At 38.5% G+C, this 23057-nt stretch overlaps 2 protein-coding genes across 2 annotated transcripts; both read left to right on the forward strand.

Annotated features, from left to right (window-relative positions):
- The first annotated feature begins 1916 nt into the window (after nucleotides 1–1916).
- On the forward strand, nucleotides 1917–4146 carry ved (ventrally expressed dharma/bozozok antagonist). Its single transcript, XM_042396078.1, has 3 exons — nucleotides 1917–2154; nucleotides 2867–3180; nucleotides 3388–4146. Exons 1-3 carry the CDS (start codon nucleotides 1917–1919, stop codon nucleotides 3760–3762), a joined length of 927 nt encoding a protein of 308 aa, XP_042252012.1. The 3' UTR covers nucleotides 3763–4146.
- Nucleotides 4147–10183: 6037 nt separating this feature from the next.
- purbb (purine-rich element binding protein Bb) lies at nucleotides 10184–12662 on the forward strand. The gene has a single exon (XM_042396151.1). It carries the CDS (start codon nucleotides 10299–10301, stop codon nucleotides 11217–11219), a length of 921 nt encoding a protein of 306 aa, XP_042252085.1. The 5' UTR covers nucleotides 10184–10298; the 3' UTR covers nucleotides 11220–12662.
- The last annotated feature ends 10395 nt before the right edge of the window (nucleotides 12663–23057 follow it).

The following is a 23057-nucleotide window of genomic DNA, read 5'->3' on the forward strand; positions in this document are numbered from 1 at the left end:
ATATTAAAATGCAGCTTACATATGAATCCATCAGTAATAATAATCCAATATTATAACAATGATAGATGCCATTTGGCTGCATTATGTGTTTTACTGATAATACTTCTTTGACTTGTGAGTATTTTTAAATTGTGTTTTATCTGAAATCAGTTTCCAGCGCTGTTTATTTGGATGATCAGATAGTCAGAGATCTAGAAATATTTTATTTTAGTTATGAGTTTACAGTCTTAATTACTTCATTTTATTCATTTAACTTCTATACGTTTCTATTTCCTGTTAATCCTATGATATTACAATAGATTTTCTGTGATTATTAATGGGATCAGCTGTTTTTCATAATAACGACACCAAACTTTAATCCTGAGAGCTCATCAATCAACTACAAATAAGATTACACAATCTAAAAAAAAAAAACCTCATCATCAGTTGACATCACATCAGTAACTTTGCCTTTAATCTGGGGATCATCCCCGGATCAGCTGTTTGCTTTTATATTAAGCCACTCACTGCTCATTATGCTGGTTATTAAAGGTCTTCAAATGTGACTAATGGAAGTTTTTTTTTAAGTAATTATCGCAAATTTGAGGGAGCATCAAAAGTTTGATTGACGGAAAAGAAAGATGCTCATTAGTGAGGATTATTTTCTTATTGATTAATCTGCAGAAAAGTGTGAAAAATGCTCATTAAGTACACTTTAGACTGCAGATATTCAGGAAATGTGTGATTTACTCTACACTACACTACACGGTTAATATACAGCAATATATACAGTATTTTATATGTTCTATCAATCACTCAGTGTTCAGTTTATTGATCAATGATTTGTTGATGCACTTTGGGGAAATCAAATATCAATAACTTATTAAGAGTTTAACATGCAGTGACTCCCATGCATGAAGAAAACTGATCTATTCTGCAGAAAATCTTCAGAAAAATGTAAAAAATGCTCATTATATATTTTCCAAAACCCGGTGTGATGTCGACAACTGTCTTGTTTTTTTTGCAACCAACAGTTTATAATAAAAGCAGCAAATCATCATCTTTAACAAACATATTTCGTTTCATTTCAGTAATCGATAAGTCGTCAGAAAATGGTTTAAAAAAATGTTTCCAAAGCTCAAGATAACATCCTCAAATGTCGTCATTTGGCCCCCCAACAGTCCACAACTCAAAGATATTTAGTTAATATTCACATTTGAGCAGCTGGGATCAGAAAATTTCCACATTTTTCTTCTTACAGAATGACTCCAAACTAATCGACTAATTTTTGCAGCTCTAATCAACTTATCGATTAGTCAACATGTTGTCTCAGCTCTGCTCATGTAAGTTTACAGTGATGTTAGATGATTAAAAATGCTTCAAGAGACAAAACTCAAGTCAGATATATGGATGTTTTTGATTCAGACGGGAGACACTTACAGTATGGATGTGCTTACAGATGAGATGCAGACAGTTTGGGCTGAGGTGTGTCTATTATCTTTTTGGAGGCAGGAAGGTGAAGAGGGAGGAGGAGGAGGAGGGGGGAGGATGAGTGGGGGGGGAAGGGTGGGGGTTGCTCTTCCCAGACTCACTGGAGCCAGTGTGTAACAGCCTCATTGAGACTGAATGAGACGTCTTAATTACTCCAGTTGTGAAAACTAAAGGAGGGGAAGGTGGGAGGGAAGGGAGGATGTGTGCTTTGATCTCGGTCTGAGGCGGTTTGAAAATGAGGAGGGATGCCCCCTATAAATACAGACACACTGTGAGGGGACAGTCATTACTCTCCTACAACCACCAACAACAACAACACCAGCAGCAAACAGAGGACTCCTGAGAAACTCTTCCTCCTGCAGTCTGGACACAACTTTCTGGTTTTCAAACAAAGGGATATTCTCTTTCCGGCTTCTTTAGGAGAAAACTTTCAGCACTCAGCGACCATGAGAGGACATTTTTCTATCGAGTGGATGGCTCAGAGCAGCCAGCCGACGGGTACGGAGACCCTCGCTGCTTCTGGGCCCGCCGCCTGTGGGACGCATTCGGAGAGTCTGCCGGGTTTTTACTGCAGGCAAAAGGCAGAAAACGTACCTGAACAGGAGCAGCAAGGCCTGGATGCACACAACCTGTCCAGCTCCAGTATGAGCACTCTACAGCACCAAAGCAGTCACAGTAATCAAGGTAAGCACATTTACTTAAGTACTTTACTACACTTCAGAGGAGAATATTACATCTTTTGACACCACTACTGTTATCTGACGGCTACTTTTTGCTTTAGAAATTGATATTTTACCTGCAAGCAGCACTTTCTTTTAAATTAAACTACCCAAAAGTGTGTAAATTAGTTAAAATTAGCTCATGCCACAATAAAATGCTGCTTACACATGAATTAGAGCTCCAACATATCAATTAGGAGATGAATCAGCCGCTATTTTGATAATAAATTCATGGTTTTCGTCATTTTTGAAGCAAAAACGACAAAAATTCAGTGGCTCCAGCTTGTTAAATGTGAAGTTCTGCTGATTTTCTTTGTCGTACATGACAGTAAACTAAATACTTTTGGACTGTTGGACAGAAAAAAAGATACTTTAATGCATCTTCTTGAAGTGTGGGAAGTTATAACAAACATTAGTCACTATTTTCTGACAATTTATAGACTAAACAATCATTGGTTGCAGCATTAATTATAATATAGAGCATCATAACACTCATATAGGCTATTTGGCAGCAAGATGAGCTCTTCTACTTTTTATACTTTAGATGCTAATTATACTTCTTTAATTTTACTTTAACTGCAGGACTTTTACTTATAATGGAGTATTTTTAAATTGAGGTATTACTACTTCTACTGCAGTAAAGTACCTGAATACTTCCATCAGCTGTTCAGTCTAAACATCTTTTGGGAAAACGTCATTAAAAGTACTTTCCTCTTTCTTCATCTCTCCAGTGACAGAGGCTGGTTTCAGCAGCGGTACAGAAGAGGAGACGTCCGGGTACGAGAGCGAAGGGGGTCGTTCTCTTTCCCCCGCGGCCTCCGCAGACTGCGCCTCCACCTCGCCGGCCTCCCCTCCGTCGGGGAGACGACCCCGTACGGCCTTCACGGCGGAACAGATCAGCAGCCTGGAGAGGGCCTTCAAGAGGAACGCTTACCTGGGAACGCAAGACAAGGCCGAGCTCTGCAAGAAGCTCAACCTGTCTGACAAACAGGTAGGAATCCTCAGTTTATTATCAACATGTGAATCCTTTATGATCAACAACTTGCACGTGACGAGGATTTTATAAGCTTATATCATTTAAATGTTGATTATCTAAAATCTAAAATCCTTTCTAAGGCCCTAAAGTTCAGTAATAATGAGACATTTTGATGTGCTTATTGTGAAAACTTTTCCTAATGAGACTTTTCCTCCTTTTCAGATCCGTAACTGGTTCCAGAACAGGCGGATGAAGCTGAAGAGGACGGTGCAGGACGCCCTGGCTCACGCCTGCCAGGCAAACGTCGCCTCTCAGTTCATGCATTATCCCGAGCTGCAGGCTTACAGGCCGGGACCGTACCCCAGATACCACTCAGCAGCGGCGGTGGCGGCAGCGGCGGCAGCACAGGAAGCTCCGGCTGCTGCTGCTGCTGCCTCATACGTCCATCCACACAGCCTGCAGTACAGCTCCGCTCTGCCCAGTGTCTCCACACTGCCTCTGGACTCTTTTTACCAGTACAGCAGCCTCCCGGGAGTGATGCTGCCCTCTGCCACCACTCAACTCTCTCACTACCCGACTTATCCTCAATATTACTGAAACCGTCACTGACGTCGCTGCTGTGATATTTTGTCCAACTGAGACAAAATGAGATTGTATTGATTTTATTTTTTGAACAAAAAGAAAAGTTCTCATCTTATCCTAATAGGATCAATTCCAGTAGAAACAGATGCTTTATAAGAAACACGGCACAAGTTTCATCATGGATCAAACAGGGTGGTGTGCAATATTGTGATTTGTGTGTGTGCCTCTGCTTGTAACTGATGTATAGTTTGGATATATTTAAATTTGAATTCTAAGAAATGTTTTATTTGATTTTTTGTTGTTATATCACTGTGGAATCAGATTACTTAAATAAAATGATTATTAAAACATTACAGATTATCAGATGTTGATTTCTTGAGCTGATAATACTTCTGTACTTTTACTTGGGTGCAATTTTGAATGCAGGACTTCAACTTTTCTCTAAACGCATCAATGACTTCGATAACCAAACACTGGTATACATATACTGGTACTTATACTTATAACACCACCCACCTTCACCACACGCACCTCTAAGTAGCTCATTTATGCCACTAAGTGTCTCTAATGTAAACTGTTCATTGGCAAAACTAAACAGATGCTTCGCAGCCAGATAATAAAACGCAAAAGCACCGTTAACAGACCGGATGAAACACAGTCCCTCACCACACATTTTATCCAACACGGACACTCCTCCACTGGTCTTAAATTCTGGGTTTATTGATCTCATTACATCCACAAACAGAGGAGGTGATCTTGATCGTCGCCAATTACAAATGGAGGAAAGATGGAAAAAGAGGAATCAAATCTATCTTCTTTCATCTGAACCTGTTTTATAATGTAGATAATTAGATTACATTATGTTAAACAGAAACATTCATTTATTTAAAATCTCCAATTTGTTTATTTGTTGATTTCAGAGAACACTGAGACATTAAACTATATAAATTTCAATTAAAAATTAGAAACATTGAGATCTTCTAAAACCTTTGACCAGTAGCAGTTCTGTATATTGTATCTTGTTCTTATGTTTAATATGTCTCTAATCTTTGAGGCAACACGTCTAAAACTCTTTATCAATAATGAGACCATCCCGTTATTGTGTCGTATACGTGGTTTCTACAGTAATTTTGACGTATTTACAGTATAATTTCCTGTCTTTTCTCTGTTCCTAGAGACACTGGAGTCAACATAAACCTCTTCATGCTGCCTGAGGAAGAGCACTGAGCTTAATAGCTGCTGATCAAAGCCTTTTCTGTTCTTTGTGCCATTTAGTGTTTGTATTTGTGCACAAATTGAGCGTAACAAATTCTCTCACTTTCTTGCGTCCTTCCTTTTTTCCTGAGTATTTCCACTGACCCCCTTGGGAAGCCTTTTTCCACTGTTTTCCCTGTGGATTCCTGGACTTCAACTAATGGAGTAATGGAGTATTTTATGTTTGTGGTGTAAGTAAAAAACCTCAATACTTCCTCCTTTCACTGGACTAATGTGCAGCCTTCTGCTTGTCTTCGCCTTCAGGCTACAGGAAGTCAAACCTGAAAGACGACAAGAAGAAAAGAGAATAACTTGTTTGTGCTTTATTGAATTTCAATCTCTGACCAAAAGAAAACAACTTCTGTCACCAACATACAGTATTTTTAAATACAAAATGACAGAAAGAGAGCTGAGAGATGTTTAAATCAATATAATAATTCAATTACTTATTCTAAAAGTGCTTCGTCTTCCGGTGTTCCTGCATTTGTGTTTTTATGCATCCCTGATCCAGACCGTCTCCTCCATCTTTCCGGGAAGCAAAAGTACATTAACTTATATCTCAGATTGTGTCACATTTACTGAATTCAGTTATCAGTGTCTCATTTTCATGAGAAATCGTATTACTGTGAGTTTTTCTATCTGCTGTTGTCTCCGCAAACTGTATTTCAGGGAATTTAAGAGTTTAATATCAATGTGAAGAAGTTCACATGCAGGTTGATTCAAAATAGAGTTTAATTTTTCTAAGATAACCCCTGAATAACTTACATTTACATTTTGTCATTTGGCCGACGATTTAATCCAAAGCGACAAAGTAGACAAGTGAAGAAGAAATACCATAATCTATAAACTTAAAATAAAATGGATTTAGTATCTACCTGAATTAACATTTAGAGAAAACTCTGAACAAGATTTAGACCATAACTTAGAGGGAAATAACATTTACGGGAAATATTAGCAAATAGTTTAAATGAACAAATAAAATGGGACATTTTGTGATTATTATTATCATTACTTTTTTAATCGTTAGATAATTATACAGAGTTTGGTTTGCTTGCTATAGTCTGTATTTTCTCAGGTGTTTTCTACTGTAGGAATCTGTTCTCACAACCTCAGTATTTTCTAAAACGTTGGCTACAGCCCTGCACACAAAAACTTTTCTGATGTTTTCAGGACTTGAGGGGTTTGTTCACTAAACCATCGCACCTCCTTCGGGAGTGAATCTATCTTTTCATCACCGGTTAACACATAAAAACTACAGCAATGCAAACAAGCTCAGGGATTCTCAACACAGGACATATAAAGTGCTGCAAAAGCACGATACAGTGGTGTTAACTGCAGCTGTAAACTGTCTGCAGCTGCTGTCAGATACAGCTGGGAGGAAGTGCCAAGACAAACCTGGAAATTTACCTGAGAGGCGACTGGAGCTGTACCGCCATCTGTAGACAGAGCTGGGTAGTGCAATGATAATCTAATAACTGCTTATATGTAGCTGCAGGTGGGCTAAATATTCATACCATCACATCCTGCTGCTGTTTACAATGATAAAGTTTCAGATCTTTTACTTCTAAACGATCTTAATAAATTTGTCATTTTAAATCTTACATCCTTATATTCTTTTTTTTAGGTTGACTTAGCAACATCTGTCCAGTGACTACAGATCAAAAATAGCCTCTTGGCCAACTTTGGCGCATTTACAGCAATGTCTATTAATGTGCACTATCCGTGTTAAATAAATGTCTGATAAATAAATACAAATATAATAAAGTTTTTGCCTTTTTCCTTCCTCATTGTCCTACTTCCTGAGCACACTGAGGAAGGTCAACCTGTCCGACCAGCTCCTGGTGCTCCACAGAGAGCATATTCAGTGTGGTACGACAGCTGTTTTGCAGCCAGTGGTGGAAGAAGTACTCACATCCTTTATTTAAATAAAAGAACCAATACAGCAATGTGAAAATACTCCATTACAAGTAAAAGTCCTGCATGAACAGTAAAAGTACTTAAGTATTATGAGCTTGATGAAGTTAAAGTATTGCAGTAAAAGTAGTGGTTTGGTCCCTCTGACTGATATATTATTATATATGACATCATTAGATTATTAATAGTGAAGCAATAGTGTTAGAGCAGCATGTTACTGTTGTAGCTGCTGGAGGTGGAGCTAGTTTACACTACTTTATATACAGTTAGCTAGTTTAGTCCAGTGGTTCCCAACCTAGGGGTCGGGCCCCTCCAAAGGGTCAGCAGATAAATCTGAGGGGTTGTGAGATGATTAATGGGAGAGGAAAGAAGAAAAAACAAAGTTCTGATACACAAATCTGTTTTCAGTTTTTGGACTTTTTCTCTAATCTTTGATTTTTGGTGAAATATTGGATCATTTGAACGTTTATTGAAATGAAAGCATGTGAGAAGTTTAGAGGGAAAAATCACTATTTGGTGGAGCTGTTAACAACTCATAGACATGTGAAATGTGACCCCGACTACACACTGCTTTTTGTAAGACGTCAAAAGCCAAAAAGGTTGGAAACCACTGGTTTCATCTTTAACAATGTGTTGTATTTTAAAAGCTTGTTATATTATCCATTGTGTCAAATCTTCATCTGAAAAGTAACTAAAGCTGTCAAATAAATGTAGTGGAGTAGAAAGTACAATATTTCCCTCTGAAATGTAGTGGAGTGGAAGTATAAAGTAGCATCACATGGAAATACACAAGTTAAGTACGAGTAGCTCAAAATTGTACTTAAGTACAGTACTTGAGTAAATGTACTTAGTTTCTTTCCACCACTGGTATCGTGTATACTCCAGAGTGTTATTTTACTTGTTTATTTCTTGTAGTTCTATTTACATCTTGTTCTTATCTTTCAGGAAGTTGCGCCTTCAGTTTCATTGTACTACTGTGCAGTGACAATAAAGATTTCACAGTATATTCTATTCTAATACTACACAGCTAAAATATGAGTAAATGTCCTGCATTCAAAATGTTATTTCAGTAAAAGTGTAAATATTTGCAACAAAATGTGCTTGTTATGCAGAATGGCTCCTTCCAGAGAGTTATAATATTATTAATACAAGATCATTATTACTCATGTATCAATGTGTAAGCAAAATTTTAACGTAGCTGGTTGAGGTGAAGCTAATTTTACTACTTTATATACTACTATCTATCGTAATGCATCATATGTTCTAAACTGATGACATGTTTTGTGTTTAAAATCTTTATCTGCAAAATAATTGCAGCTGTGAGATGGAATAAATGTTACGGATTTAAAAGTATTTGCCTCTGAAATGTAGAGAAGTACATGTACAGAACACAGTATATGGAAAACTTTAAGTACAGTACTTGCACAGTTTGAAAACTGAATTATCATATTTCCTGTTGCGTAACAGTCCCCAAGTGAACGGTTTGTGGTCTAATGTAATATTTAGTAGCAAAGTTTATGTCATGAACATGTTTATTTGCTACTGGTGTGGTAACATGTAGGCCAGTGGAAACTAACTTTTTTGAGTTGACATATTTCAGTAATTTTTCTCTGGTGACCCGAATGGAAATTACACTGGGTTCACGACAAAAATACTAAAGTTCAGATACAATTATATTATCAAAGCAAATACAGGACTATTTTAAAGTCCCGCTCACCTCAAAAATGTGTTTTTCTTCTTGTTCCTTCAGTTGGAACAAGAACCCAGAGTCCTTCATCTACATGAGCCACCAAATCATAAAAAATAATCACATGTCGACAACGTGGAGCAACCAGTGGTGGAATACAAGTAAGTACATTTACTCAAGTACTGTATACCTAAGTACAGTTTTGATGTACTTTTACATTACTTGAGTATTTCCAATATTGAAATATTATACTTTTAACTCCATTTATTTATCAGCTATAGTTACTGGTTACTTTTCATAATATGAAACATGTTATTAGCTTATAAAATATGATGCATTATAATAGATTTAACTACCATTATAAACATTAAAACTAGCTAATATTAATGATAAATAATATATCAGAATAACACTCACATGGTCCTTCATTCCACATGGTGACTGCTTTCACTTTCGATACTTTAAGTACATTTTTGCTTAAGTTAGATTTTCAATGTAACAAAGTGTTTGTACACTGAATATTTCTGTTTTTCCTTAAAGGGCACGTTCACAATTTTTCAAGTGTGTCTTAAAACAACAGTTAGGTGTCTATATGAACGGTGAAAGAGGTTTTTCTCGCTGTAATCATTCCTCCTGTTCATACAAAGACCCCCTTCAAATGTGCTTTCAAAATAAGTTTTGGGGAAAATCCACAGTGAGTCCACACAGTCATTTTGTGTAAAAATGCATTTAAAAGTAGATGTGAAGCTTATATGAGGCTTCAGCAGTCTGAGTTAATCATATCAAATGGATATCTGACACACTTACAGTCTTTTTAGCATCAAATTCCCTCTTTGTGTTTCCTCGGACAGTGTTTCCCTGTTGAGCTGCGGTGGAAGTATAGTAACAAAAAGAGGGACTTTGGCACTAAAAAGACTGTAACGCTGGAAGATATCTACTTGATTTGACTCATTTGAACACTGAAACTTCATAATAGCTTCAGATAAACTTTTAAATGCATTTTTGCACAGAAGGAGGACTGTGGATTTTGTCCCCCATCACTTATATCGTAAGTGTATTATGAAGGGATCTTCTGATGGTCCATATGAACAGGAGGAATGATTACAGCAAGAAAAACATGTTTCACTGTTCATTTGGGTTCCTGACTGTTGTTTTAAGACAGATTTTGAAAAATTGTGAACCTGTCCTTTAAGTAAAACATCTTCCACCACTGACACAAACATACCAGTCAGTATTATTAATATTGGCCAATGTAACCTACTAGACGTACGTCACCAAACTATTTTGCGCGGATAAAAACAATTCTCTGAATTTCTCCACAATAACAGAGAAAAACAAGAGATGTCGACACATTATCCAACTGAAGCCAGAAAAATTAAAAAAACATTTTCAAAATATTATGTCATAAAAGACAGAGGAGATTTCACAACGAGAAGGAGAAGTACGCAAACGGAACCTGACTCTGAACCAATAGCTGATGAGAGATAATACATGTGGGTGTGACTGACAAAAGTGAACAACCAATGGGAAAGCCGTAACCGTGTGAACTGGTGGGAATGGCAGGCTGGTTGACCAATCACAACGCTCAACGAGCGAAGCGTTGGTGAAAGTGAAGGGGGCGCGCGCTGGAAGGGTACGCGCAGAAAGCAGCTACGCAGGATCGGAGCAGGGCAGAAGCCGAGCGGTGGAGCTGAAGATGGCGGATGGAGACAGCGGGAGTGAGCGCGGTGGTAGCAGCGGGGGAGGAGGCGGAGGAGGCGGCGGCGGCGGCGGCGGCGGCTTCCAGCACTTCCAGAGGGACCAGGAGACCCAGGAGCTGGCGTCCAAGCGCCTCGACATCCAGAACAAGCGCTTCTATCTGGACGTCAAGCAGAACAGCAAGGGCAGGTTCATTAAAATCGCCGAAGTCGGGGCCGGCGGCTCCAAAAGCCGGCTGACCCTCTCGCTGTCCGTGGCGGCGGAGTTCCGTGACTACCTCGGGGATTTCATCGAGCACTACGCCCAGCTGGGGCCTAGCAGTCCGGAGCAGATAGCCCAAGCGACCGTGGGTGAGGACGGCGGGCCCAGGCGAGCTCTCAAGAGCGAGTTTCTCGTCCGGGAAAACCGCAAGTACTACTTGGACTTGAAGGAGAACCAGCGGGGGAGGTTCCTGCGTATCCGGCAGACGGTTAACCGAGGGCCGGGCTTTGGAGTCGGGGGCCCTGTGGGCGGCATGCTGGCCGGCCAGACCATAGCCCTTCCGGCGCAGGGGTTAATAGAGTTTAGAGACGCCCTTGCTAAGCTCATAGACGACTACGGGGGAGACGACGAGGAGCTGGCCGGGGGCACAGCCGCCGCCGCGGGGTACGGTGAGCTGCCCGAGGGCACCTCCATCATGGTGGACTCTAAACGGTTCTTTTTCGACGTCGGCTCCAACAAATACGGAGTGTTCCTGCGTGTGAGCGAGGTGAAGCCCAGCTACAGGAACTCTATCACCATCCCCTTCAAAGCCTGGAGCAAATTCGGCGGAGCTTTCTGCAGATACGCCGAGGAGATGAAGGAGATCCAGGAGAGGCAGAGGGATAAAATGTACGAGAGGAGAGACGAGTCCGAGGGAGATGACGTGGATGACGACTGAGAAATTGAAGCAAAGCGGCTATTAATTAGTTCAGTTCATGACAAGATCTGCGACATAGGGGTATTTTGCAACAAAACAAAAAATAAAAAGCAGAAATGACAGATAAAGTGCATGACAAATCGTGCTGTAATAGCCTACTAAAGTATCGTGGCGTTAAAAAAAAGTACATGTGCAGGGAATTATTGGTGTATTATCCTAAAGTTTGTTAGAGGCGAGGGTTGGAGTGGTTGTGTGAATCTCTGAAAGTGATATAAAAAAAAGTGGACTAAATGTTTAAATGAGAGATATCTCATTGGTTGAGGAAAAAAAAAAGAGTGCTTTATTATAAAAACAAAGAAAAAAAAGGAAAGAGAGAACCTTCTAAAACCAGCAGATCGGTTTTTATAACTAGAAATGAAGCCAATGAATGCTTTCCTATCTGCAACATAGTTTATATTTAAAGAGTAAGGAGGAGTCAAGCTGTTTAAGATGTTTTCCTTGCTGAGTTTAAGGAGAGAGAACTAGCATCCATTGTATTCCTGTTCCAGTCCAGGTCTCTCCTCCAGTGGGCAGTTTGTGGGATATTTTGCAAGTCGGTCAGATGAACAAAAGAGAGGGATACACACATATATATATATATATAAAGATATATATATATAGCATGCTGCTGTCACTCTGTGCATGTTTGCATTGATGTGGAACAGATGCAGAGCTGTCAAACAACATGGAGCCGTGCCTCAGCAGCAGCAGCAGCAGCAGCAGCAGGCCGTTAATTGAAAAGATTACCCAAAAAATGTTAGGGGAAGTTACTGAGAGGATTATCTGTAAGCCCAAACAACAAGGGCCTCACAGACTAAAAAAAAAAAAAATTAAAGCTTTTGACTCCAGTAGTCAATTACAATGTGTATCAGCTGGGTTTTATGTTATACATACAATCTTGGCAATATCTTCAAAGCTTAACTTATATTGTTTCAGTGAGCATCCGTTACAGCGATGGAAGAGCAGTGTGTTTCCTCGCACCAGAGCATCCCTGGTGTCTGGAGAAAAAAAAAAACATGGAAAGCCAACAAGTGGGGAGAGGACTGAATTTTATGTGTGTGTGTGTGTGTGTGTTTTTTTTTTTTTGTGGGACAACATACAGATATTTTATGGGACTTTCCGGTGCTCGTTTGCTCCCACATTGCCACTACGAGGGTCCAAATATCTGGCAGTCGGACGGATACACTGACCTTCTATCTCTGCCACCACACTGCGAGAGCGTCAGTGATGAGTTTTGCCATCATCAGCCTCTCTTCTCTGTCATGGCCAGAGCTGGACAGACGGCCGTCTTCACCAGCCCCCGGGGCCTTCAGTCTGACGTAACTTCCAACATCTTCCAACACGTGAAGACCCTGGACAGAAACGCATTGATGGATGTTTTTTTTTTTTTTTTTTTTTTTTTTTTTTTTTTTTTTTTTTTTTTTTTTTTTTTTTCCAAAAGAGAACTATATTGAAATGAAATTCTACTTATAGGAAAGATATTACTGAACAAACCAGCAAAAGATATTTTGAAATACTTATAAAGGAAAAAAAAATGTATTGTGTAAAGGAAATTTCAAGATTTAAAAATAATAAAAAAAAAAAAAAGGTTAATTTCTTAAAACAAAGTTGTGACTCAAACCTCCAAATTATTTTTCATTTTGTTTTTCCTAGAGTGAAAGTATAACACTTCCTTAATTAAAGCAACTTTAAATGCAATAACCAATGTTGTGACTGTATATTTTTAAATCTTTGTATTCATACGTAAAGAAAACGATTCATTCTGCCGCCTGTTTCACTGGATATGAACAGGACGAGCGAATGAATGTAAACATTTGTTTTCATTATCGATTAACCTGATTATCCTTTTCTGGATTTAGTGATTTAATTGTTTGTTTTATGTACGCAAAGTCCAAAAATAGTGAAAAATGTACATCACAGTTTCCTCAAACTCAAGTTGACCAACCAACAGTCCAGAACCCAAAGATATTCATGATATAAAACAGGAAGAAACGTGTCAAATTCTCACTTTTGAGAGGCAAAAACTAGAGAATATTTGTTGTTTTTACTTCATAAATGACCGAAACGATTCATCAATTATCAAAATAGCTGCCAATAACGTTTTCTGCTGATCAGCTAATCGTTTCAGCTCTGACACGGATGTTCACCATCATGTCTTTGCAGTTTGTTTTTTTGTTGATTTCATTTTTTTAATGTATCAGTCGCAGACCTCACGGGAATCACGGCCAATATTTTCCAAAAGTTACATCATCCTTATTCTGGGAAATCAACCAATTTCAAATCTAGACCAGCATTATTGTGTTTTTTTGGGCTGCAACTCATGATTATTTTCATTATTGATTATTTTCTCAATTCATCGCTTTGTCTAACGTCAGAAAAACATTGTTGAAAAATGCCCCTTACGGTTTCCAATGGGGACGTCTTCAGGCGACTGGTCTGATCATCGAAGATGTTCAGTTTAATATCGTTTATGACAAAGAAAAGCTTCAAATTGTCACATGTAAGAAGCTGCAACCAGCAAATATTTGGCATTTTTGCCTAATAAATAAATAGAAATCAGAGCTGAAACAGTAACTTTTTACTTAAAAGTAAAACTACAGGAAAATCAGCAGCAATATTAGCTTAACTAGCATCTTGCTGAATGCTGTCCCTATCAGTGTTACATCATTATATTATTGGATCATTATTATTATTGATGTATTAGCTTTAATATTTTAGCGGGTCGAGCTGGATCTGATTTTAACTGTTGCAACAGTTCATCATATTTTATAAACTGATCATATGTTTTGCATGTAAACATTACGTCCAACAAAACTTTCTTGCACTAGGCACCAAAAAAGGATGTGATGTCATGTTTCTGATGCCGATAATAAATAAATATTGATCAGAGCTGTCTTACAGCGACGCTAGTTTGTAGGCTGGTAGTGAGATAATGTAGTAAAAATGGAGAATAATAACTTCTATACTTTGGCGAGGACGTCGGCTTGGTCAAAGGTGAACTCAAACCAAAATAGGAAACACACTTGCAGAGCTGTAATGATTACAGAAAATCAATTGGCAACTATTTTGATAATCGTGTTAGCATTTTAGCAAAAATACCAGATATTTGCTGGTTTCAGCTTCTCAAATGTTACAATTTAATGCTTTTCCTCATCATGCAACTGATTATATTTGGGTTTTGGACTCTTTGTTGGACGAAACAAGACACGAAGACGTCAACTTTGACTTGGACGTTGCAATTTGCAGTTTTCACTATTTTCTCACAATTTACAGACAAAACAATGAATCAATTAATTGATAATGAAAACAATCGTTGGTGTCAGCCCTGCATGCTTGAATTTGTCCACGATTGTGACATGGAGTGAATATTTGTAGGACAGAAGTGTAATGTGACAAATAGTCGATCAATCGATTAGTTTACTGACAGAAAATTAATCAGCAACGATATTGTAATAATTTTTCACGCCAAAATTTGAAACACTGACTTTAGTCAATGGTGGACTCAATTAAAACATTATAAAATCTGCTAAAGACATCAGTTGATCCAGTTTCAAATCCTGCTGCAGTCGATTCCATCGTACTGGAGCAAAACATTTAAAGGCCTTTTGCCAAACTCTTGAATTTGGGAATTTCTAGAACAAACTGGCAAAAGCTGCGTAATAGATGTGAGATATATATGGGCTGTTATCACTGGTGAGAAGTAACTAAGTACATTTAATCAAGTACTGCACTTAAGTACAATTTTGAGGTACTTGTACTTTACTTGAGTATTTCCATGTGATGCTACTTTATACTTCCACTCCACTACATTTCAGAGGGAAATATTGTACTTTCTACTCCACTACATTTATTTGACAGCTTTAGTTACTTTACAGATGAAGATTTGACACAATGGATAATATAACAAGCTTTTAAAATACAACACATTGTTAAAGATGAAACCAGTGGTTTCCAACCTTTTTGGCTTTTGACGTCTTACAAAAAGCAGTGTGTAGTCGGGGTCACATTTCACATGTCTATGAGTTGTTAACAGCTCCACCAAATAGTGATTTTTCCCTCTAAACTTCTCACATGCTTTCATTTCAATAAATGTTCAAATGATCCAATATTTCACCAAAAATCAAAGATTAGAGTTTGTGTATCAGAACTTTGCTTCTTCTTCTTACTCCAGCATTGGTAAATTATTAGTTAACCACTAATAAAGCCATTAATTAATACTTACAAACCTTTAGCTTATCAGAAAGTAGTACTGAAAAACATCAGCCCTCAGATACAGTCCTAAACACTGTTAAAAATCAATTTTATTCTTAAATGAATGAAAGGAACTAAACAAAACATCTTGTAAAACTGGGCCATGGTTGAACCTACTCGCTGACCCCTGAGGAGCATATGCTTTACAGTTGCTCCCACATACTCACACACACTGTTTGTGACACAGCAGCTGTCTCTAAAGGTAATAAAGACCATCTTCAGTTTAGCTTCACACAACAAGAGCTTGTTCCTGACAGCGGAATCCACCGCAGTGCAAAATCAAGACGACGTGCTGCTTAGTCGCAGTCTTTACCCTCGCCATCCTTCCATGCACTTATGAGATGACTGTATTGTGTGGAAATATACAGCTTAACTTGTTTTCTGACTCTGGTTTGAGGAGCAGAAAGGGGGTGGGGGGAGAGAGAGAAGAGACTTCAGGGTAATTTGATTCCCCTCGTCTCCTCCCCTCGTTGCAGCCAGCCTGTCCGCCACCTCTTCTTCTCCTTCTCCTCACTCTGTAAATTTGGCAGCTGTTAGGCACCCATGCGTTTGCTATGAGGGTGTGCTGACAGAGCATGCTGGCTATTTTAATGTGGGAGGCCTCTACAGACTTGACATTCCTGGTCAAGGAGTCAGCTGTGCCATTAGGACCTTGTCGCCCGGGGGGGGACAGCAGTACAACAGTGTGATTGTGCTGAGATCTGCTCACATGTGGCACAGACAGTCTTCTCCTGTAGAAATACACAGTCCGCTATGTGCAGGCAGGTACAACATATGTGGTGATAAGAGATGTTTTGTTTGTGGTAGGAAGCCTCGTGTCTCATTCATTCTTTAATGTACTAGCTCCCAACCTGGAGGACCCGACCCCCACTAGGGGTCACGAAAGGTTCTCAACTAAGCAGCTACTTTTATGGCTTAAGGCTGAAGCTGGTGTGGAAATACATTCAAGTGCAAAGCCACCAATGGCTGCAACGAAATCTCATGCATTACAATATTCACAGAAAATGTTAAAAATTTCATCCAAATTGCCAGTTTTACACAAACTTCCTGCATGGCGGCAGTTTGTAAATTTACTGATAGTTTCATTGAGGTGTCACTCTCAAACTGCTAGTTGTATTTTCTACTGTGGCACAGTTTATGAATTGGAGGACATTTATCTTGAATAAAATTCAACCCTTAGAAACAATCCAAGTCTATTTTGAGATCACTATTAAACAAAAACTTGGTTGATTTTTCTATATTTTTCTTTTTGTCAACAAATTCCACGAAGGGACAAAAAACAACAATGAACTGATCTACTAACAAATATTGTGTGTGTATCCAAAGCCTGATATATCTTATTCCTCTGTGCCGGAAATACTTACCAGAGTCCCAATCGACCGCTGAAAATAGTCCCCGTTTCCTCCTGATTGAGTAACGTTTGCTGAAAACCGCAGCCACCAACTGTTTAAGGAAATTACTGGGCCTTTTTAAAAATGAAACTGTATATTTGTGAGCTGTTTTTAAATATTTATGTCATCAAGAGGAACTAATGGGCCAGTGAAGGGAAGTGAGAGAGTATATTGTGAGATGAACTAACACATTGTTGGTTTTGGTCTTTTCATGAGATTTGTTGATAATAACAAAGATTGCCAGTCTGATCCTTTAAGACCACGTTTTACAGGCATTAGGAGACCAATCGAATGTGCGTTTTAATTAAATCTCCATCAGGGATCACTGGAAGTGAAGATTTTCACTCTGTATTCATCAAAGCTCATTAATTAGTCACACAGTCAGTGTCTTTGATGAACATAATGCAGGGCGGTGACTTTAGTCAGATAGAACGATAGAGGCTCGAATTCTCTGCAGGAGGTTCTGTTGCATGTTTGGAGAACTGTGTGAATCACATGGATCAATAAACCTGTTGTGATTGTTGCTCAAGACTTAAGCCGAGGACTCAATTTGACTGCCAACAGCTTTTTCTATTGGTTATTTTTCTGACCATGAAAGGAACCTAGATCACACGAACAAGGCTTTTGGAAAACTCCTGCACACTGACTCCAAACCACACATTCCTTTAAAGAGACAATATTTCAATCCCAGTTGGACTTTGATCAGGTTTTTAAAAAAATGGTGACCACACCTTAACATATACTGCTAGGCTGACTGGATCTGTGATGACCCTCCAATCCTCCCAGAGTGGTAAACATCTTTAAACAATTACCAATTCAAGTAGAATACAACAAAAATGCAATCAGAGGGACATTAATCAGAGAGTAGGAGTACAAAGGCAAACACAAAAATATCTCAAATTGATCAAAAACACAGTTGTAACCAGTGTTGGGAAAGTTACTTGAAAAATGGAATTACTCATTTAAAAACGTATTACTCAACAGCAAAAGTAATTACTCACATTACTCGTTACTTTACCTTCGTTACTCAGCTCTGTTAAAAATGACCTTTAAACACCTTGAAAGCCTCCACACCCACATGTTCTATCTTCTGTGTTTTATGTGTGTAGGAGAAGAAAAGGTGACGTCGTGGTTTCACAAACAGCCAGTCGACAGTTTGGAGGTTTAGAAAGGCGAAGTCCCTGTTATTCCACTGTCCCCCATGGGACCTTATTTCGGAAAAAAATATGTACGGTAGAGACAAATCTGTTTGAATAGTGCAATTAACTACACATATGATGTTTGTCAATTTATATCACCACAAAAAGTTCCCTGTTTTAAGAAAATAAGTTTAGAAATAGTAAAGTACCATTTGGTTTTGTGTGAAACTTGTGTGAACTCATCTTGCACAATGTACATCACCAACACCAACATGGCCGTCACCTTGGCATGTTTCACCTTGAGGGAAAAAGTATTAACAGAGGTGAAAACGAGCAAGACCCATTGCTCATGTGACTACATCCCAGTACGAAACACACAGGCATCACGTTAACGTTAGCTTCAGCGGCTCTGGGTAGCTTGAGGAGAGAAAAAGTTGTGACCTCACTTACGTGACTTTTGGGTGTGTAGTCTTTCTAATTACATATTTTCACCAAGGATGTATTATAAGAGCTGGATACGGTGCCACCGCTCAGCCTTGCAGCCAATTTTTCCCAGTGGTCACTCGCGGTATTGCAGCAAAAAAATCCCCCGTGGCCCAAAAAGCATTTTCCCCAAAAACCACCATTGTACAACAAGGTCAAATATGACTCTTTCTATTATGAATTTTTGATCCATGGAGGTTTTATATTTGTATAACTTCCCTCAAGCCAGGAAAAGCGATCTTAAAAATCTGTGACATTATCACAATGTAAAGTCTATGGGCCGAGCAGGAAGTCACAGGCAGGGCCAGTGGAAGAAACGCTACTGTGTATATTCAGGAAGTAAACCCCAACTTTTTGGGGTATGCACTAGGCAAGCACTTATTATTGGACTGAATGGGCACCATTTTCGGTCTGGTATCCAGCTCTTATAATACATCTATGATTTTCACAATCTTATACTTCAACAGTTTTACGACAAACTGCGACTCTCTTGACTCGCAAAATGATCTTTTAAATGGACGAACATCATTTGTGTAATTCATGGCATAATTCAAACGGGATCAAAATATGATTTGTCTCTCACCGTTGACTACCGTAGGCTACATATTTTCTCTGAAATAAGGTCCCATGGTAATCCAGGAGAACTGATCATCAACAGCTAACGTTACGATAGCTGCAGCGACTGCATGAAGTCAGTGAAGCTGGATTGTTCTCACAGCCTCCAACTCTGAACTAAACCAGCTGATTCCTGAATGTAGCCTTACCAGCGGTTAACGTTAGCAAGCCAGCTAAGTAGACACAACATGCAAATAACATACGTTTGGAGTTACCTGGAGTTGCGGCTAACGGTGTCCTCTCACTTCCAGCCCCCGCACTAAGCTAGCACGTAGCGGACCAGTCTGTCCACTGAAAGCACAGAGACCAAACTGATATTTCAATTATTAGTCAATTAATCGAGTAGTTGATGGACAGAAAATATATCGGCAACTATTTTGAGAATCAATTTATCATTTTTTGTAATTTTTTAAGAAAAAATGCTAAAATTCTCTAGTGTCAGCTTCTAAATGTGAATATTTTCTGTTTTTTTTAGTCTTACAGTCTTGACAGTAAACTGAGTAAACTTTGGGCTGTGGACAAAACAAAACATTTTAGGTTGCATCTTGGTCTTTGGGAAACAGTGATTGTCATTTTTCACCATTTCCTGACATTTTATAGATCAAACGACTAATTGACAAAATAATTGAGAGATTAATCGATATTGAGAATAATCGTCAGAAGCAGCCCTAACTGATACCAACCCTCCATCAAACTACCGCCAAGACAGCAAACAAGTCGACCCCCAAACTGTCGAAGTAACAGACTGTTACTGCAACATTACAGTAACTGTAATGTAATTTACTGAAAAAAATAATTACTGTAACACATTAAAAAGTAATGTGTTACTGCCCCACAATGGTTGTCAGCTACATAAAAGGAAACATTTAAGCATCGTACATGATAAACAATATAATAGTACATAACTCAGAAAGTCTCCACACACGTATGCGTAAATCAAAATTTACGAAAAATGTTTTATTTCATATTCTTGGTTCAGACATTTTTGTATGAGAGTTTGAAGGATCTTGTGTCCCATCACTACTGCTACGTAGATCTACTTTTTTCCTATACAGGCTGGACCAAATAGACACTTAAACAGATTATTTATGTTCTAGGCGGATCGTGATATGATGCCTTAATCTCATTAATCTCTTTGTTGAGTGTAGATGTGTTTTTTTTTATCACAAGCTGAGAGTCTCTCCTGAAAACATCTGTGCATTCAGCATTTGAAACAAACCAAAACATCAACAGTAACAAATGGAAGAATTTTATTTCCTTGATACAAACATCAGCTTTAAGGTGTCAATTAAAGTTTTCCTCCTCTGACAGGCAACATGATTAAACCAGGTTCTGTGTGCTCATGTTTAGGCAGACTCTAAAATTATAATCACCTAAAATATAAAAGATTTAATAAAACAAAATTGGACGGATGAGATCAGGTCGCGTGTCAGGCAGTTCAGTTTTGAGTGTAAGAAGAATTCGTGCCATGTCCGTGGAAATAACAGTACAGCCGTGCGTGCTCTAAGAGGAACTGAAATAGCATTTCCATTAATGAGGCCCTCTGTGCATATTTAAGTAGAATCACTGCATGTAATGTCGCACATTACAAGACAACTTCATTTCTGCAGCACAGAGATGAGAGACCGTCCTCCTCCTGCTCCTTAATGAGAGCAGACTGCTGCAGCTGAGGAGAACAAATCCTCCGCAGGAGCTGCTGCTACAACTAAAATGACACGAAAAGAGATAAATAAATAAAGGTTTAGTAGCAAAATATTAACAGATGTGGTCTCTGTAGCCAAGTTTCCATCCAAATGTAGTGCAAATTTGAACAGAATTTCCAGGAAATTGAGAAGAAAATGCAAATTAATGCTTGTTTCTATACACTACTTCTATCTATCCACTACTGTTATCTTCCTGAAGAGCTAATAGCTGCAGATCTGAGAAACACACCAAAAAAAGGCCTTCTGAATGCAAGCTCACATCGTAACAAATCATTCATAATTAATGATTAATTTGATTGTCTCCAAAAGCCTGGACTTTCCCTTTTTTTTGGTTGGTTTGCTGTTTTTTAATAAGAAGTACTTCAAGAAGAACTTCAAGTTCCCTCTTATTTCATTTGGCAATTTTACGTCATTTGAAGTCCTAAGCTTTCTCATTTCAGGTCCTGTTCTGTTATTGTGTTTTTTAGTTTATAGACCCCCAAAGTACAATAATTTTATTACAGAATTTTCTGAACTCTTGTCTATTGCTTCATCCAAGTATGACAGAGTGCTTATTTTGGGTGATTCTTAGATCTAGTTGAATCATTCAGCTGCTTTCAGTCGGTTAAAGGAGCCGCATATTCCAAAGCTCATACCCTTCGACTTGGTACTTTCTTCTGGTTTCTGCTGAGAGAAGTCAGAGTTAGTGGACGTCTTTGTATCTGACCACAAAGCTTTACCCTATCCTGTTTTAAAACCCCACCCCATCACACGGTCTCGCATTTTTACTGCTGACTCTGCGGCCAAATTCAGTGATGCTTTTTCCAATTGGTCTTTTCCCATTACAACATCTCCAAACAATCCAGATGAACTATTAACCTATTTAACAGTCACTGTCTTTCCATTCTTGACCACATTGCTCAACTGAAAATCAGTAAGCTGAGGTCAAACACCCTCCCCTGACTTAAATGATCACACTCTTATTTTTGAATCGACAGCGCATAAAATTGGAACGCAATTGGCTCTTGGCTGTCCCAAAACTTTTTTAAAATCCAACCATGATAAATCTGAGGTCATCGCCCAGTTATGCCTTTTTCAACAAAAAAAATTCTCAAAAATCTGATAATTCCTGTCTCCTTCTGATTTACATAAGGTCATACATGCATTTATTTTCTCTCGCCCCGACTACTGCAGTGAACTTTATGCTATCATCAGTCAGAGCTCCCTTCACAGACTCCAACTGGTACAGAACGCCGCTGCCCGGATTTTAACTGGCACTATGAGATATGAACATATTACTCCAGTACTTGCCAACTTATACTGGCTGCCTGTTACATTCTGCATCGATTTTAACATTCAACTTATCACTTTTAAAGCATTAAATGGCCTTGCTCCAAATTACATCAAGGACTTATTGACCTCCCCATGTGCCTGGGCGTTCACTTATATGGATGGATGGGACTCTGGTGGTTATTCAGGTCTTGGCTGGTGACCAAAGGTGACCGAACCCCAAAACTGTGTCTGCTCATCTTTAGTGTCTTTTAAATCGCTTCTTAAAACATTCTTTTATCAGAAAGCTTTTTATAAATGTTTGATATGTTGCTGTTTTCTTACTCCAATTCTGACAGTTGATATTTTTGTGTAACTTCATTTTATTTCCCTCTATTTTATGATCTGTTTGTTTTTCTTTTGTTTGCTGTTTTTTAATGATTTTTTTTCTTCTCTCAGTTAAGCAATTTGCAACTTTGTTTAGAAAAGTGCTATATAAATAAAGTGTATATTATTATTATTAGGAGATAAACAGCTGGTGGTGCTAATTCTCCAGTCGGTGCCATTAAATCATTACAGAAGATGACGTCATTAAAAGAGCATCAGTCAAAGCTCAAATTATAGAAAACCATGTGGAGAATGTGATGGAAATGTGACATTTCTGTTTGTTTCATGTATTCATTGGAGGAGGGTTACAGTCTCCTCATCACTCCACACAGATCTGATGTTTTCAGCTCTTCAGTGACATCTGCATTTGTTTTTTTATCCACACAAATACTTTTACCTCTCAGAGAAGAGGAAACACTTTCTTGAGGATATATCTGGCATTTCCACTGTTTATTTATGCCCAAATTTTAAAAAATAGCATACAACAGGTGGAAAGAAATTAACTTAATGAGTAGGAGATGCATCTTTCCATCACACTGGTTTTCATTTGCATTGTCAATTTATGCATAAAAAAGAAAACCCTGAAAATTAAAAAAAAAAATC

This window comes from Thunnus maccoyii, chromosome 19, assembly GCF_910596095.1.
Source record: "Thunnus maccoyii chromosome 19, fThuMac1.1, whole genome shotgun sequence".
NCBI lineage: Eukaryota > Metazoa > Chordata > Actinopteri > Scombriformes > Scombridae > Thunnus > Thunnus maccoyii.